The following is a 16,060-nucleotide window of genomic DNA, read 5'->3' as shown; positions in this document are numbered from 1 at the left end:
TCAATTCGTTCTATTTGATTCAAGGTTCTATCATTAAAGGTTCGATTTCTACGGTTGATCGATCAGTGCTATCTAATAACTGATTTTTGTGTACATCTCTTAAACAAATCAAAATTTCATCTTTTTTTGTATTCATATATCATCCTGCTTGTAGATTAATCTAGAATTTGATTCAAGGTTCTATCGTTAATGGTTACGGCGCCACGTGGGTTAATCGGTTTTTAGTTAACTACTGCCGACTTTATATCTCTTAAACCGAGCCAATTGACGAAGTTCTTTTTTTAATATCCAGGCATCCACGTGCAGATTAGTCCACGATTTTATATAAAGTACCACCATTGAGGTAAAGCACCATCCTCAGAAGCAAAAATAGGCATTTATCAGTACACAAACGACCCAGCATATGAATCCCGCTATATCTTTTGAACCAAGCAAAGATTTTCTAAACTCTTGTTTTGCGCTATATAGCCACCTATCGCTGGAATAATCGACAATTTGATTCAAGGTTCTAGCATTAGCGGTTCCAGCCCTACGTGAGATATTCGGGTTATTGACAACGAATGAAGACTAAAGCGATTATTGTGTATATCTCTTTAACCAAGCAAAATTTCAAAATGTTTTTGTTGCAGTGTACATCTTTCGACCTTTATATTAAGGAACAGTTTGACTCAAGGTTCTATCGCTAATGGTTAGGTCGCCATGTGGATTAATCAGTTTTTTGATAACTACTGTCGCCTTGTGTATATCTCTTGAACCACGCCAAATGACAAAGTTTTTGTTTTTGCAATGCACAGGTACCTACTTGTAGATGGGTCCCTAATATGACATAAAGTTCTATCATTAACCCTTCAAAGCAAAAGTGAGCATTTATCGGCACACAAATAATCCAATTAATTGCCCTAAAACTATGGCACCGACAAATTCCCATTTTTGCCTTTTGCCCCCATTTTGCCTTTTATGATGGAACTTTATATCAAATTGGGGACTAATCTAGAATTGTGTACCTGGATATTGCAAAAACAAAAACGTTGTCATTTGGCTTGGTTAGAGAGATATACACAAATTGACATATCGAAAAACTGATTCACCGGCTTAGTGCCTTAACCATTATTGGTAGAATCCTGTGAATCAAATTGAAGATTAGTCTTCAAGTAGGTAGCTTTAAGTGTGCAAAAACATTAAACTTGGCTTTGTTCAAGAGATATTTATAAAAATCAGTGAGTATATTGCACTGATCGATCGAGCACTCACTCGAAATTCTTTGATGGTTACCAATTGGTAGTACTTACTACTACTACTACTAACTGAGAGAACAAAAAATATTCCTTGCGTTCTTCACGATTTCGCTTTCTTTCCTTGCGGTGTTGGCAGCAAAGCCAAACTCTTAATCTTATACTCAATTATAGTTGGTAAGATCAATTTCAAAATGCCGGCCGATATCAAACAAACGCCAGAAAAAGCAAAGGCCGCATTATAACTGTGTGTCCAACCGTTTAGTAAAGCAGCAATTGTAGTACCCACGAATACACCAAAGCCCATAGCAAGACCGGTAAGACCAAAGGCATTGGTAAGTTTATCCAAACCCAAGGTGCGTACATAAATTATAGCGCGTAGTGTTGAAAATAAAGCTAAAAAGAGATATACGAAAACGGTTGTATAAGTAAATAAGAATAAGGAAAGAGCGATAAAATTGTATGACTTGACTTACCAGGCGCCACACCATAGCATATAGCATAAGTATATTGAAACCACACAACATCTTCACCATAAAATGCGCTTACTAGAGTAGCCACACCTCCAAATACAATACCACCACCGCACATATAAGTCGTTTGGGCACGATATTTATTCGCAGCAAAACCCGAGAGTATACGAAACACAAAATTGGAGAAACCAATTGAAGGTGAAATGAGACTTCTATTAAAATCGTCAATTTCAGCGCGTACTAGAAAAATAGAGAGGCAAATAATTAGAATATGAAAAACCACGAACTGCAAAAGAACTTATTGCTTACTTTTCGAATATACGAATGGTATATTGAAACCCATTGGAAAGAGGAAAGCAGATAAAAGTAAAATGCGAAATTCCATAATACTCAACATATTGAAATCGAAAAGCTTTGCAAAAGCATTAAATAGCTTTGCAGGCATCCAATTCTTTGGTGAAATATATGCTAGATAAGGAAATTTATGACGATTTTTAAGTTCAGCCAATGTGTGGCGTCTTGGTTGTTGTTGTCGTTGAGAGCGTGCTACTGAAAGTGAATAATGTATACTTTTGGCCTGAAAGAAAAAAAAAAGGTTTTATTTTCCAGAAATATATAAATCTTGTATATTATTTTTACCCGACTTTCGTCAAGCAAAATTCTATGACCCGTTGTACGTCGTGAACTGGCAGTGCGTGAAGCTTCGTCGCTAGCATACACAGCTGGCCCAGTGAAGAACAAATCCTCACGTTCGATGGGATCCACACGCAGTACATAATTCTTCTGTCCCATTGTGTTTCTCGAGACAGTGTCATCGTCATAATCTTCAGGTTTAGAGGCTTCGGAACCACGTCTACCGGCAGCATCAGTTGACTTTCTACGAAAACAGCAGGGACAGATCCGCTCTATTTTTCTGACTTTTTCGGGCTCATAGGTTTCTAATAAAAAATTCAATAAAGAGAGAAAATAAAAAGTATATTGAGAAAACATGTTTTCTGTTAAGTGAAATGAATAAAATGTGTTTGAAAAACAAACAAAAAATGCTAAAAAAAATATAAAAAAAAGGAAAAGAAAATGATACAAAAAAACATAAAAAAATAAATTTTATTAAACTAATAATATAAAAAAATATATATATAAATAAAAAATGAACTCAAGTAAAATAAAATAAAATAAGATAAAATATAATATAAAATTTGATTAAATAAACAAAAATAAGATTAAATGAAACGAAATAAAATAAAATAAATTAAAATAAAATAAAATAAAACAAAAAACAAAAGTAAAATAAAATAAAAAACAAAATAAAATGAAATAAAACAAATTGAAATAAAATAAAAAAAAAAAACAAAAAATAAAAAATATAGACTAAAATTTGATTGTAGCGACCTTTTTGCTTTGACTTTATCAAACTGATTTTTGCCGGCTCAAGGTCCAATGTAATAAAACACTTTCACACACAGTTTGATAAAATAAAAAATATATTTAAAAAAATTTAACAAAAAAATAACAAAATATAATGAAATCAAATAAAATAAATTAAAAAGTAAAATAAAATAAAATAAAATAAAACCAAATAAACAAAAATAAAATAAAATAGAATAAAATAAAATAAAACAAATTAAAACAAATTGAAATAAGATTTATACATTAAAATAAAATGAAACAAAAAAAAAAAAAAAGAAAAACAAAATAACTAACTATTAATGACTGGGTTCTCGAGATATAGGTCAAAACGTGGACCCGGGCACCCCTAGAATGTGTTTATACAATATGGATATCAAACGAAAGCTGTTGATGAGTGCTTTAGTACAAGTTATTTTTCACACCTATTGGTGATTAGGGTCTCGAGATATAGGCAAAAACGTGGATCAGGGTAACAATAGGGTGTGTTTTTACATTAGCTGTTGACGTGTGCTTTACTACAGATTATTTTTTATACCGCTGGGTGACTTGGGTCTCAAGATATAGGCCAAAACGTGGACCCGGATACCCCGATAAAATGTTTTTACAATACGGATATCAAATGAAAGCTGTTGATAAAAGCTCTAAAGTAATTTTCATTGTGATATTCAATTTATTCGCATCAACTTGGCAAAACTGATAAATATGCATGCGAAGCCGAAATAGAGACATGAATTAATATAACCCACATATCTATTTACATACGTCCTATTCGATTTGCCTGAAATTTGGTATATAACTTTGCCTCTGTTAGTATTTAAGATTATTTTTTCGGGAAAGTAGACCAGAGACGGCCTGGGACTGGGATTAGGACTAGGACTGGAACTTGGACTCGGAGTGAGACTGGGACTGGGACTGGAAAAAAATGCATCCCACCCTCTGGGATAGGCAATAAGGGAGGAAAACGAATGAGAAGAACGTGAGAGAAGAGAAAAGAGAGAAGGAGACTGAGAAAAAAATAGAATGAGAAGAAAATGGATATAGATGAAGAGAAAAAGACGGAGGGAGGAGTGAATGAAAGGATCCGGCAAAAGTGAAGAGGGCAGAGTTAGACGGAAAAAGTTTATTAAATATATGCAGATAGGCCAAATTTAGGGCAGAACAACGTCTGCCGGGTCTGCTAGTAATTTAATAAAAAAAGAGTTAAGTTAAAGAGGCCATTTTCCATTACGACGAATCGCAAGTGTATTTGCACTATACTAAACAATGGCAACATATAACTTGACAATTGCTTGAGCCTTCCTGTTTGACATTAAGTAAGAAACGTAAAGGCACCCCGAAAATGATAAATAATACCATTGCTCGACAAAATCGTTTGGAGGCGATTCGTTCGTCTGAGTTATCATTCGCAATACAGAATGAAGCCCAAATTAAAATAACTAAAGTTTTTTTTTTAATTAGAAAGTACTTAACAGAAAAACAAAAAAATAAAATAAAATAGAGTAAAAAGTAATACAAGAAAAGCACAATAACTAAAAAAAAGTAAATAAAAACATAGGTATTATTTGTATCTTATCTCTTTCGGATTTACAAAATTTTCTTTACCAATCATTTGCTCAAATCCTCTATTCATAGTTTTAGGCACTGTCAAACGTGGCGCATAAAATTCAGAATAACGCACTTCACTAAAAAGCTCAATGCTATCATCGCTCGAAGAAGTGTCCTCATCCTAAACAATATTTTATTAAGAAAATTATTTGTTTTTTTTTCCACTTCTAATCTTAAATTCACCGGTAATATAAAACCTACCTTTTCCACAGTCGCAATGCGTGTTGGTGCAACTTCGATATAAGTGGTAGCCATAAAGAGTATACAAACAAGAAATCCCGTATGTATACGTGACGTATTACGCCAACCTATTCTCGGACAAAGTTCTGCATTCATGAACGAAAATACACATATTCCAGCACCAGCACCCGAACATGAAACACCATTAGCTATGGGACGATAGCGCTCAAAATAATAGCCAATAATCAATTGTGAAGTGACCCAAATCAAACTGAGCGCAGGGCCGCCTAAGAGCAAAGAAAACTTTAAATGTATAAAATTTTTTTTTTACTACTTTTCGTAGTTGCTGTAGAGTTTAACTAACTCGTGATTAATCGAGTGTAAATATCATCTTAAGACTACTGTAATTATTATATTATCTTTTTTTTCGCCATACCACTCACCTAATACGCTATAAAAGAAGATAAGCATTGGCAAATTGGGACTAAAGCTGGCAATAGTAATGACAGTTATAGCACACAAGGTGCCACCAAGACCTACTGGACGGAAGCCATATTTGTTGATGAACGCACTTGCAATTGGCCCTGCAAGGAAATAACAACCTTCAAAAGCATTTATTATAATTTTTAGCTTAGGTTTTTTTTCTAACTTTTAATTTACACCAACCATACCAACTTGAACTGAAGCGACCAATACAACAGTTGTTTGTGTTTCACCAAAGTCCTCAGCCATATAAGGTAATAGAATGCCAATTGAAAAAACAATGCCATCCACTATAACTTGACAGAGAAATGAAATCAATACGATAATCCAACCGTAACCGCCGTCCGGTGGTATGATCATATAAAGCTAAAAGGAAAAAGTGATAAAAAAAATTGTTAAAAAAAGGCAAGGAAGTTTGAAATATATTAAGTATATTTCTACTTAATTTCTACACCTTTTCCAGTTTTAGCTCAGAAGTTTAAAATTGAAGTTCAGAAATTTATAATTTAAGTTCAGAAAATTACAATTCAAGTTCAGACATTTCAATATAAATTCAGAAATTTACAATTCAAATTAAGAAAGTTACAATTCAAGTTCAGAAATTCCAATTTAAGTTCAGAAAATTATAATTCAAATTCAGAAAATTACATATAAAATTCAGAAAATTACGATTCAAATTAGGAAAGAAAGTTTGTCAGGAATTCTAACTTTCATTCAATGGAAATAAAAGTGAGTGAGATGGTAAATGTTAGCACTAATAATTTGATACGTGGATATGAGGGCCTACTATCTGTTAAGGAAGCATTGGAATATTTAAATCAATTTTGCTAACACGAAGAAGATGGCGAAGAAAACGCCTCTCCTCTCTTCTCTCTCCTCCTCTCTTAAGAGGTCATTTACCAGGACATCCAGCTATATTCCCAGTCACACAAGCAATGATCTGCATTGAGTATGACAGCAGCGATGTTGAAGATGTGACCACTTACACAGTCAACGGAGCATCCACAATGCCGCAAGTAACGTTATAGGTACTGCGTGCGCAGGTCAAATCTTCCTCCACCTGCCTATCGCAACTCTGTGGAGTTCTCCCCCTTCAACTTCTTTCACACTGTGGTGTCGACTTGAGTACTCTCATGGCCAGAGCGTCCTCATGCACTTGTTGCAAAGAGTTGTCCTCCGTTGTATTCCTAAGCTCGGGATGTACACGCCTTCGAGAAAACTTGGGGTATATCTAAGCCACCGTTGTCAATGAAGCATGAACACCTCCGCAAACAAAATATAAGTATTACATTACATTTTGAAAAATAAAACCCTACTTATAAATTTCCGAATTCAAATTAGAATTTTTTGAACTTGAATTGTTATACTCAGTTGAGCAGAGCTCACAGAGTATATTAAGTTTGATTGGATAACGGTTGGTTGTACATATATAAAGGAATCGAGATAGATATAGACTTCCATATATCAAAATAATCAGGATCCAGAAAAAATTTGATTGAGCCATGTCCGTCCGTCCGTCCGTCCGTCCGTCCGTCCGTTAACACGATAACTTGAGTAAATTTTGAGGTATCTTGATGAAATTTGGTATGTAGGTTCCTGAGCACTCATCTCAGATCGCTATTTAAAATGAACGATATCGGACTATAAACACGCCCACTTTTTCGATATCGAAAATTTCGAAAAACCGAAAAAATGCGATAATTCATTGCCAAAGGCGGTTAAAGCGATGAAACTTGGTAGATGGGTTGACGTTATGACGCAGAATAGAAAATTAGTAAGATTTTGGACAATGGGCGTGGCACCGCCCACTTTTACAAGAAGGTAATTTAAAAGTTTTGCAAGCTGTAATTTTCATTTAGTGTGTCTAGAATACTTTTAATGCCATAAGTCGAACAAAAATTTACCAATCCTTTTGAAATTTGGTAAGAGCATAGATTCTATGACGTTAACTGTTCTCTGTGAAAATGGGCGAATCGGTGGAAGCCACGCCCAGTTTTTATACACAGTCCAGCGTCTGTCCTTCCGCTCGGCCGTTAACACAATAACTTGAGCAAAAACCGATATATCTTTACTAAACTTAGCCCACGTACTTATCTGAACTCACTTTATCTTGGTATAAAAAATGGCCGAAATCCGACCATAACCACGCCCACTTTATCGATATCGAAAATAACGAAAAATTAAAAAAATGCCATAATTCTATACCAAATACGAAAAAAGGGATGAAACATGGTAACTGGATTGGTTTATTGACGCAAAATATAACTTTGGAAAAAACTTTGTAAAATGGGTGTGACACCTACCATATTAAGTAGAAGAAAATGAAAAAGTTCTACAAGGCGAAATCAACAGCCCTTGGAATCTTGGCAGGAATACTGTTAGTGTTATTGAATATATAAATAAATTAGCAGTACCCGACAGATGATTTTCTGGATCACCTGATCCACATTTGGTCGATATCTCGAGAACGCCTTCACATATACATCTAAGGGCCACTCGCTTTTAAAACCCTCATCAATACCTTTAATTTGATATCCATATCGTACAAACACATTCTAGAGTCACCCTGGTCCACCCTAATGGCGATATCTCGAAAAGGCGTGCACCTATAGACCTAATGCCCACTCCCTCTTAAAATGCTCAGTAACACCTTTCGTTTGATACCCATATCGTAAAAACATTCTAGAGTCACCCCTGGCCCACCCTAATGGCGATATCTCGAAAAGGCGTCCACCTATAGACCTAATGTCCACTCCCTCTTAAAATGCTCAGTAACACCTTTCGTTTGATACCCATATCGTACAAACATTCTAGAGTCACCCCTGGCCCACCCTAATGGCGATATCTCGAAAAGGCGTCCACCTATATACCTAATGCCCACTCCCTCTTAAAATGCTCAGTAACACCTTTCGTTTGATACCCATATCGTACAAACATTCTAGAGTCACCCCTGGCCCACCCTAATGGCGATATCTCGAAAAGGCGTCCACCTATAGACCTAATGCCCACTCCCTCTTAAAATGCTCAATAACACCTTTCGTTTGATACCCATATCGTACAAACATTCTAGAGTCACCCCTGGCCCACCCTAATGGCGATATCTCGAAAAAGCGTCCACCTATAGACCTAATGCCCACTCCCTCTTAAAATGCTCAGTAACACCTTTCGTTTGATACCCATATCTTACAAACATTCTAGAGTCACCCTTGGTCAACCTTTATGGCGATATCTCGAAAAGGCGTCCACCTATAGAACTGAGGATTACTCCCTTTTAAAATACTCATTACCACCTTTCATTTGATACCCATATCGTACAAACACATTCTAGAGTCACCCTGGCCCACCCTAATGGCGATATCTCGAAAAGGCGCCCACCTATAGACCTAATGCCCACTTTCTCTTAAAATGCTCAGTAACACCTTTCGTTTGATACCCATATCGTACAAACATTCTAGAGTCACCCCTGGCCCACCCTAATGGCGATATCTCGAAAAGGCGTCCACCTATAGACCTAGTGCCCACTCCCTCTTAAAATGCTCAGTAACACCTTTCGTTTGATACCCATATCGTAAAAACATTCTAGAGTCACCCCTTGGTCCACCTTTATGGCGATATCTCGAAAAGGCGTCCACCTATAGAACTAAGGATTGCTCCCTTTTAAAATACTCATTACCACCTTTCATTTGATACCCATATCGTACAAACACATTCCAGAGTCACTCCTGGCCCACCCTAATGGCGATATCTCGAAAAGGCGTCCACCTATGGACCTAATGCCCACTCCCTCTTAAAATGCTCAGTAACACCTTTCGTTTGATACCCATATCGTACAAACACATTCTAGAGTCACCCCTGGCCCACCCTAATGGCGACATTTCGAAAAGGCGTCCACCTATAGACCTAATGCCCTCTCCCTCTTAAAACGCTCAGTAACACCTTTCATTTGATTCCCATATCGTACAACTAGAGACACCCCTGGTCCACCTTTATGGCGATATCTCGAAACGGCGTCCACCTAGGGAACTAAGGATCACTCCTTTTCAAAATACTCATTAACAGCTTTCATTTGATACCCATATCGTACAAACATATTCTAGAGTCACCCCTGGTCCACCTTTATGGGGATTTCTCGAAAAGGCGTTCACCTATAGAACTAAAGCCCATTCCCTTTTAAAATACTCATTATCACCTTTCATTTGATACCCATATCGTACAAACACATTCTAGAGTCAGCCCTGGTCCACCTTTATGGCGATATCCCTAAATGGCGTCCATCCATAGAACTATGGCCTACTCTCTCTTAAAATACTCTTTAATACCTTCCATTTGATACACATGTCAGGGTTACCCTAGGTTCATTTTCCTACATGGTGATTTTCCTTATTTTGTCTCCATAGCTCTCAACTGAGTATGTTATGTTCGGTTACACCCGAACTTAGCCTTCCTTACTTGTTATTTTCTGACTTTGAATTTCAATTTTCTGAACGTGAATTGTAATTTTCTGAACTTGAGTAATAATTTTCTGAATTCAAATTGGAATTTCTGAACTTGAATTGGAATTTTCTGAACTTGAATTGGAAATTGTGAAATTGAATTGTAATTTTCTGAACTTGAGTTTCAATTTTCTGAATTTGAGTTGAAAATTTCTGAACCTAAACTGGAAAAGATGGATTAGTCCCTAATTTTATAGAAAGTTCCATCGATAACCCTTCAAGGCAAAAATGGGAGCTATAGGCACACAAGCGACCCATTACCTAAATTGCACTATATCTTTTGAACGAAGCAAGATTTTCTGAACGCTTTTTTTGCGTTATATACGCAACTGCTTGCATTTTCAAAATTCTGATTCACTCCTGAACCAAAGATATACACAATAATCGGTTTAGTCGTCAGTAATTGTCAATAAACTGGATATCTTACATAGCGCTTGAACCGTTAATGGCAAAACCTTGAATCAAACTGTCTATTAATCAAACCGTAGCTGGAAATTAAAGCAGGACAAGCGTTTAGAAAATACTGCATGGTTCAAGAGATATTTATGTGCTGGGTTATTTGTGTACCTATAAGTCCCGTTTTCGCCTTGAAGAGTTAATGATGGAACGTTATGTCAAATTGTGGATTAGTCCAGAAATAGATACCGATATATGGCAAAAACTAAGTCATTTGCCTTGGTTCAAGAGATATACACAAACTGGCGGTGATTATCGATAAACCGATTAACCCACGTAGGGCCTTAGCGTCTAATGATAGAAACTTGAATCAAATTGTGGATTAATCTACAAGTAGGTGGTTATATAATGCAATAAAGACATTTTTTTAATTTTGCTTTATTTAAGAGATATATACAAATCGACAGTAGCTATCGAAAAATCGATTTATGCACGTATCGCCCTAACCGCTAGCGGTTAAACCTTGAATCAAATTGCATTTTGATCTACAGCAACGTAGTTGTATACTTCAACAAAAAAAGGCAAAATTAAATGTTTCATGGTTCAAGAGATATACACAATAATCGGTTAAGTTTTCAGTAGTTGTCGGTAGCTCGGGCATCTCATGTTGAGCTTGAAGCATTTATGGTAAAACCTTGAATCAAATTGTCCATTAGTTTACAGTTAGCTGGCTATATGGCTCAAAACGAAGAGTTTGGAAAATCTTGCTTGACCCAAGAGATAAAGCGCAATTCAAGTACTAGCTTATTTGTCATTTGGCTTTGTTTAAGAGATATACACAAAGCGATAGTAGTTATCGAAACACCGATTAATCCACGTAGCGCCCTAACCGTTAGCGATGGAAACTTGAATAAAACTGTACCTTGATCTGCGAGAAGGTAATTGTATAACGCAATAAAAAACATTTCGCAACATTTGCGTGGTTGAAGAGATATGCATTACTATCGCTTTAGTCGCTAGTAGTTGTCGATAAACTTTGTAGATATCACGTAGCACCAGAGCTATTGATGATAGAAACCTTAGTCTACAAGTAATTGGCATTTTAATGCCAAGCAAAAGTTTAGGAAATATTGTTCGGTTCAACAGATCTAGGGCAATTAGTTGCAAGCTCATTAGTGTACCGATAGATTTTCATTTTCGCCTTGAAGGATTAATCAATTATATATCAAATTAGATAATAAGATTCCGACTCAAAAATGTTAATACATATCATACGAGTACTGCATGCTTACAAATCCATTGCCTAATTCTAGGTTATCACGTAAACCACTTCCCAAGTGAGGTTCACTTGAAAGAGACGTGGATGACTTTTGCGCACGTCTGGCATTTGGTGGTGGTAAAGCCATAGCTTGTAGCTCCGCTGGATCCACATATCGTCTATCATTTTGTGCATCCACATTTTGATTAGGTGAAGATATTTCTGTTGTTGTTTTATCTGACTCCGCTGCCTTAATTACTTTTAGTTCACGTGCTTGACTTTCCAAACTAGCAGGCTCTATTAATGCATCATCATCATCACTTATTTCCGATCTTTTATGCAATGTTGTCATCAAAAACGATGATTCAGTTGGAAGCTCAACGCTTTTAGACTTTGTTAACTTTTTCACACGATCCACTAATGCTGGATCTATTTCAATATCATATTCAAGTGTTTCACTTTCTACCGTACTTTGAACTGCTGATATATCAATGCTACTTTCCACTTCTGTTTGCATACCAAACTCGGCTTTTATTGGCTGTGCATTGGGAGCGATTTTTGCATGTATTGGTAGATTGATACTGGATGTTGTTTGCGCTGCAAACTCTGACGTATCTGGTGCTATATCTGCTTGAATCTCCACCTCTATGCCAATATTTTGTGCACCCACGAGACTGGCAGTTGTTTGCCCTGAAAAATCTGTGATAGCGCGTGAGCTAACAGCGCCACTGGTGCGTGCAGATGTAGATCTAACAGCAGCACTTGACTGTGTTGCGCCAGTTCTCGATATGCGTTGACGTGCTGTTTGACGATGAATAGGCGATGGCAAAGGAGTAGTTGATAGAGCAGATTGATAACCTCTTGGATCCTCAATGGTACGTAGGGATGAGTCAAAACTTTGCAAAGAGTAGTAGGGTGTAACATCGTGTATAGATGACGTTGGCGGCGAGCGATTAGCCTGACTAGAAAATAAATTTGTAAAAAGTAATTTCAATTAATATTAGTAAAATGAATTATAGGAAAATTTACTGATCTCCTCCTGATTTATCAGCCAGTTTTCAGCTTGAAATGAATCTGCACCAAAAAATGCGATTGAGCGTATTAAATTTTTCCGAAAAATTCCGTATTTGAAGCATTGTGTCAAGCAAGTTAGTTACAGCATAAAAAAAAATATTCGAAAACAGCTGAGAGTTTTACTGTGAGTTCTGTAATATTGGGAAAGTTTTTTTTTTTTTCAGAAATGAAGTAGTTATTCGTTATGGAAAATTATTTACTGGTACTTCGGTCATAAAAAGCTTTTGAGCAAATATGCCTAGCAGACGCCGTGCAGAGTCAATGAAATATATATAGGCCCGTTCATTTGTGATCATAAGAATGCTTGGTAGATAAAGGGGTATCTACATTTATGCTTATGCCATGCACCATGCACTACAAATACTAATAAACTTGTTTCTTGTAGTATTCTGATGGGTAGTGGAGTTATTCATTTAAGGATACGCGAGCAGTATACGATAAATATAAATAAAATAATTAAAAAAAAATTTTAAGTTAAACGGTTTTATTGAAAACAATACTTACATGAAATAATAATAATACGAAAAGCTAGAAAATAATTAGGTAGGTCCTAGGTACTAGTCATCACACTCCTTATCAATCTAGGGCGTTGATCAGACAATTAAATAAAAGCGTTGGACGCGTCATATTTCTATTGATAGTCATAAGTAAAACCAACTGAACCTTAATCATGTTATGCCACGCCTCACATTTTTAGAAATTTCAAGCGCCCAACGATTTATTTAATTGTCTGATCAACGCCCTAGATTGATATGGAGTGTGATGACTAGTACCTAGGACCTACCTAATAATTTTCTAGCTTTTCGTATTATTATTATTTCATGTAAGTATTGTTTTCAATAAAACCGTTTAACTTAAAAATTTTTTTTAATTATTTTATTTTCAAGTTTTTAGTCTTTATTTAAGTGCCTATTATTTCTCATTCTATTTAGTTCATTTAGTGACTCATTATTACAAGGACTCTTTCCTGACAATTTGTTACAACTTAAGTCCTCAATACATAATCCTTCCAAAGACTTTACTCGACCCTGCGCCACGTATGCTTGTCCCTCCTCCAACTCCAAAATATTTTGATGTCACTTCTACTGGACTGTATGCAAAATTTGTTCCAAATATGAGCCAAATCGGGCATCATAGGTCGCTTTCTATTTATGTATGTATTATGTGTGCCAAATATGGACCAAATCAAATCGAACCACAAATACGATTTTTGAGAATATCTCGATCCTTGCGCCACCTAGCGACGATTTTTTTTGATAGGTCGCTTTCTATTCTTGTATGTATTATGTGTTCCAAGCATGAACCAAGACGGACCACAAATAAGATTTTTGTGAATATCTCGATCCTTGCGCCACCTAGCGGCAATTTTTTTCATAAGTCGCTTTCTATTCTTGTATGTATTATGTGTTCCAAGCATGAGCCAAATCGGACCACAAATACGATTTTTGTGAATATCTCGATCCATGCGCCACCTAGCGGCGATTTTTTTCACAGGTCGCTTTCTATTCATGTATGTATTATGTGTTCCAAATATGCACCAAATCAAATCGGATCACAAATACGATTTTTGTGAATATCTCGATCCTTGCGCTACCTAGCGGCAATTTTTTTTGATAGGTCTCTTTCTATTCTTGTATGTATTATGTGTTCCAAGCATAAGCCAAATCGGACCACAAATACGATTTTTGTGAATATCTCGATCCATGCGCCACCTAGCGGCGATTTTTTTCACAGGTCGCTTTCTATTCATGTATGTATTATGTGTTCCAAATATGCACCAAATCAAATCGGACCACAAATACGATTTTTGTGAATATCTCGATCCTTGCGCCACCTAGCGGCAATTTTTTGATAGGTCGCTTTCTATTCTTGCATGTATTATGTGTTCCAAATATGAGCCAAATCGGACCACAAATGCGAATTTTGCAAATATCTCGATCCTTGCGCCACCTAGCGGCAATTTTTTTCTTATTATTGCATTGTCATCGTGTTCTGAACTATATTCCAAGTTTCAAGCTTGTAGCTTATCGGGAAGTTACTTAAATTTAAATTACAAGATTCGTTCACAACGGCCGTGCGGCGTGCATGCGGCCTGCCTGTCAACTCAAGCTAAATAAAACCGTTTGAAAATACACTACCCTCCAGAAGAGAAATTCAATTTTGTCCTCCGTCAGAAGGCTTATTCCTGAAAATGTGAAAGCGACTCTAAGTGAATACCCTGGTTCCAGATTCTGCAGGGCCGAGGTGTCTTTGATATTCACCTAAGGCTTCTGTCTCCGAAGGAAGAAGGAAATATTTCCGAATTTTTTTTTATTATAATAAAGGTAACTATATAAAAAACAGACACCTTACCAACATTTTAAGGTTAACATGTATAGATGCAGTGATCAGTAAGGGGCAGAGGAGTACATTGGTAACCACTCTTAGAAGACATTAATAGCTGATACTTGTTTTGTAACTAGGAAATCGAACTGTGTGAGTATGTGACGCGCATTTTACAGCATCACTCACCCACCTCAGTGGCTTAGGGGCCTAGAATATACCCGCGCCAGGTATGCCTGTCATAATAGGTGAATTAAATACTAAATTGATTCAAAATGTTGTGTAGCGTAACCCTTTCGAGGGGTTGCCAAAGGAATATATATCGCTTTTCCAATCCAATTGTCAACATCACCTACCCATGGCGAATCTTGTTTCCTCAACAGCGAGGCTCTGGCGACCAGTATTTTCTCATAGATCAAGGGGTAAGAGGCTGGTATGGCCTGGAAGGTTTCATGTGGTCATACAAAATCGTTCCCGTGATGGTCGGGCTAGCACCTTAATGGTGTTTGTTATTGTAACGTACCGGATCTACATCCAGCAAAGGAACATCAACATCGACAACGCTCTCGAAGGTCTTCGGATAGTGACCTTATCGCTACAACAACAACAACAACAACAACAGCCCACTATTAAGTGACGTTTGAACGGTCGAGAGATATTCTGCCGGCCAAGAGATAACACAAAGCTGGGGCCGTGTATAGAAGTCAACACAATTGAGAAGTAATTCACAATGTATTTGCGAAAGTGATTCTTTGCCATGTGGTACAAGCAGAATTCTGCTGCCTCGAACTTGCGTCAAAGCCAATGAGCATCATTTTGATGGTGTGCTAAATGAGAAAGAGCAAAAGTCAGGCAAGATCCGCCAGTAACGGTTTGAGGGATTGCTCATGAGTTTCTTTGACAATTGACTAACTAGTAAAAGGTACGGCTGCCAGCAATAAAAGCACATATCAATGAGAAAAAAACTGCTAACAGATGACACGAATACGGACAATAGGTACATCATGCAACGTTTATTGCCGTGTTTATACAGGAAAGCTCAACTAGATGTTGAATTTGTGGAGATAAGCTTCGTTACCAAATATTTAAATTTCAAATTAACTCGAAATTTGAAATGAACAGAACAAAACAAATCTT

General features: G+C 36.6%; 1 protein-coding gene across 1 annotated transcript in view; it reads right to left on the bottom strand.

The window, feature by feature from the left end:
- Positions 1-1,320: 1,320 nt before the first annotated feature.
- Targ (Tarag) overlaps positions 1,321-16,060 on the bottom strand; it is a 137,206-nt gene continuing 122,466 nt past the window's right edge. Inside the window, exons 3-12 of the mRNA XM_067777077.1 lie at positions 12,194-12,489; positions 11,562-12,154; positions 5,569-5,746; positions 5,341-5,499; positions 4,919-5,184; positions 4,715-4,838; positions 2,345-2,643; positions 2,015-2,282; positions 1,709-1,945; positions 1,321-1,628 (exon numbers count right to left, since the gene is read on the bottom strand). Coding sequence (XP_067633178.1) covers positions 1,336-1,628; positions 1,709-1,945; positions 2,015-2,282; positions 2,345-2,643; positions 4,715-4,838; positions 4,919-5,184; positions 5,341-5,499; positions 5,569-5,746; positions 11,562-12,154; positions 12,194-12,489 — 2,713 coding nt within the window. The 3' untranslated portion in view covers positions 1,321-1,335. The remainder of the gene's footprint in view (positions 1,629-1,708; positions 1,946-2,014; positions 2,283-2,344; positions 2,644-4,714; positions 4,839-4,918; positions 5,185-5,340; positions 5,500-5,568; positions 5,747-11,561; positions 12,155-12,193; positions 12,490-16,060) is intronic.

This window comes from Eurosta solidaginis, chromosome 3 (genome assembly GCF_040869045.1).
Source record: "Eurosta solidaginis isolate ZX-2024a chromosome 3, ASM4086904v1, whole genome shotgun sequence".
NCBI lineage: Eukaryota > Metazoa > Arthropoda > Insecta > Diptera > Tephritidae > Eurosta > Eurosta solidaginis.
The sequence above is the reverse complement of the archived record's forward strand: the minus strand, read 5'-3'. Positions and strand labels throughout refer to the sequence as shown.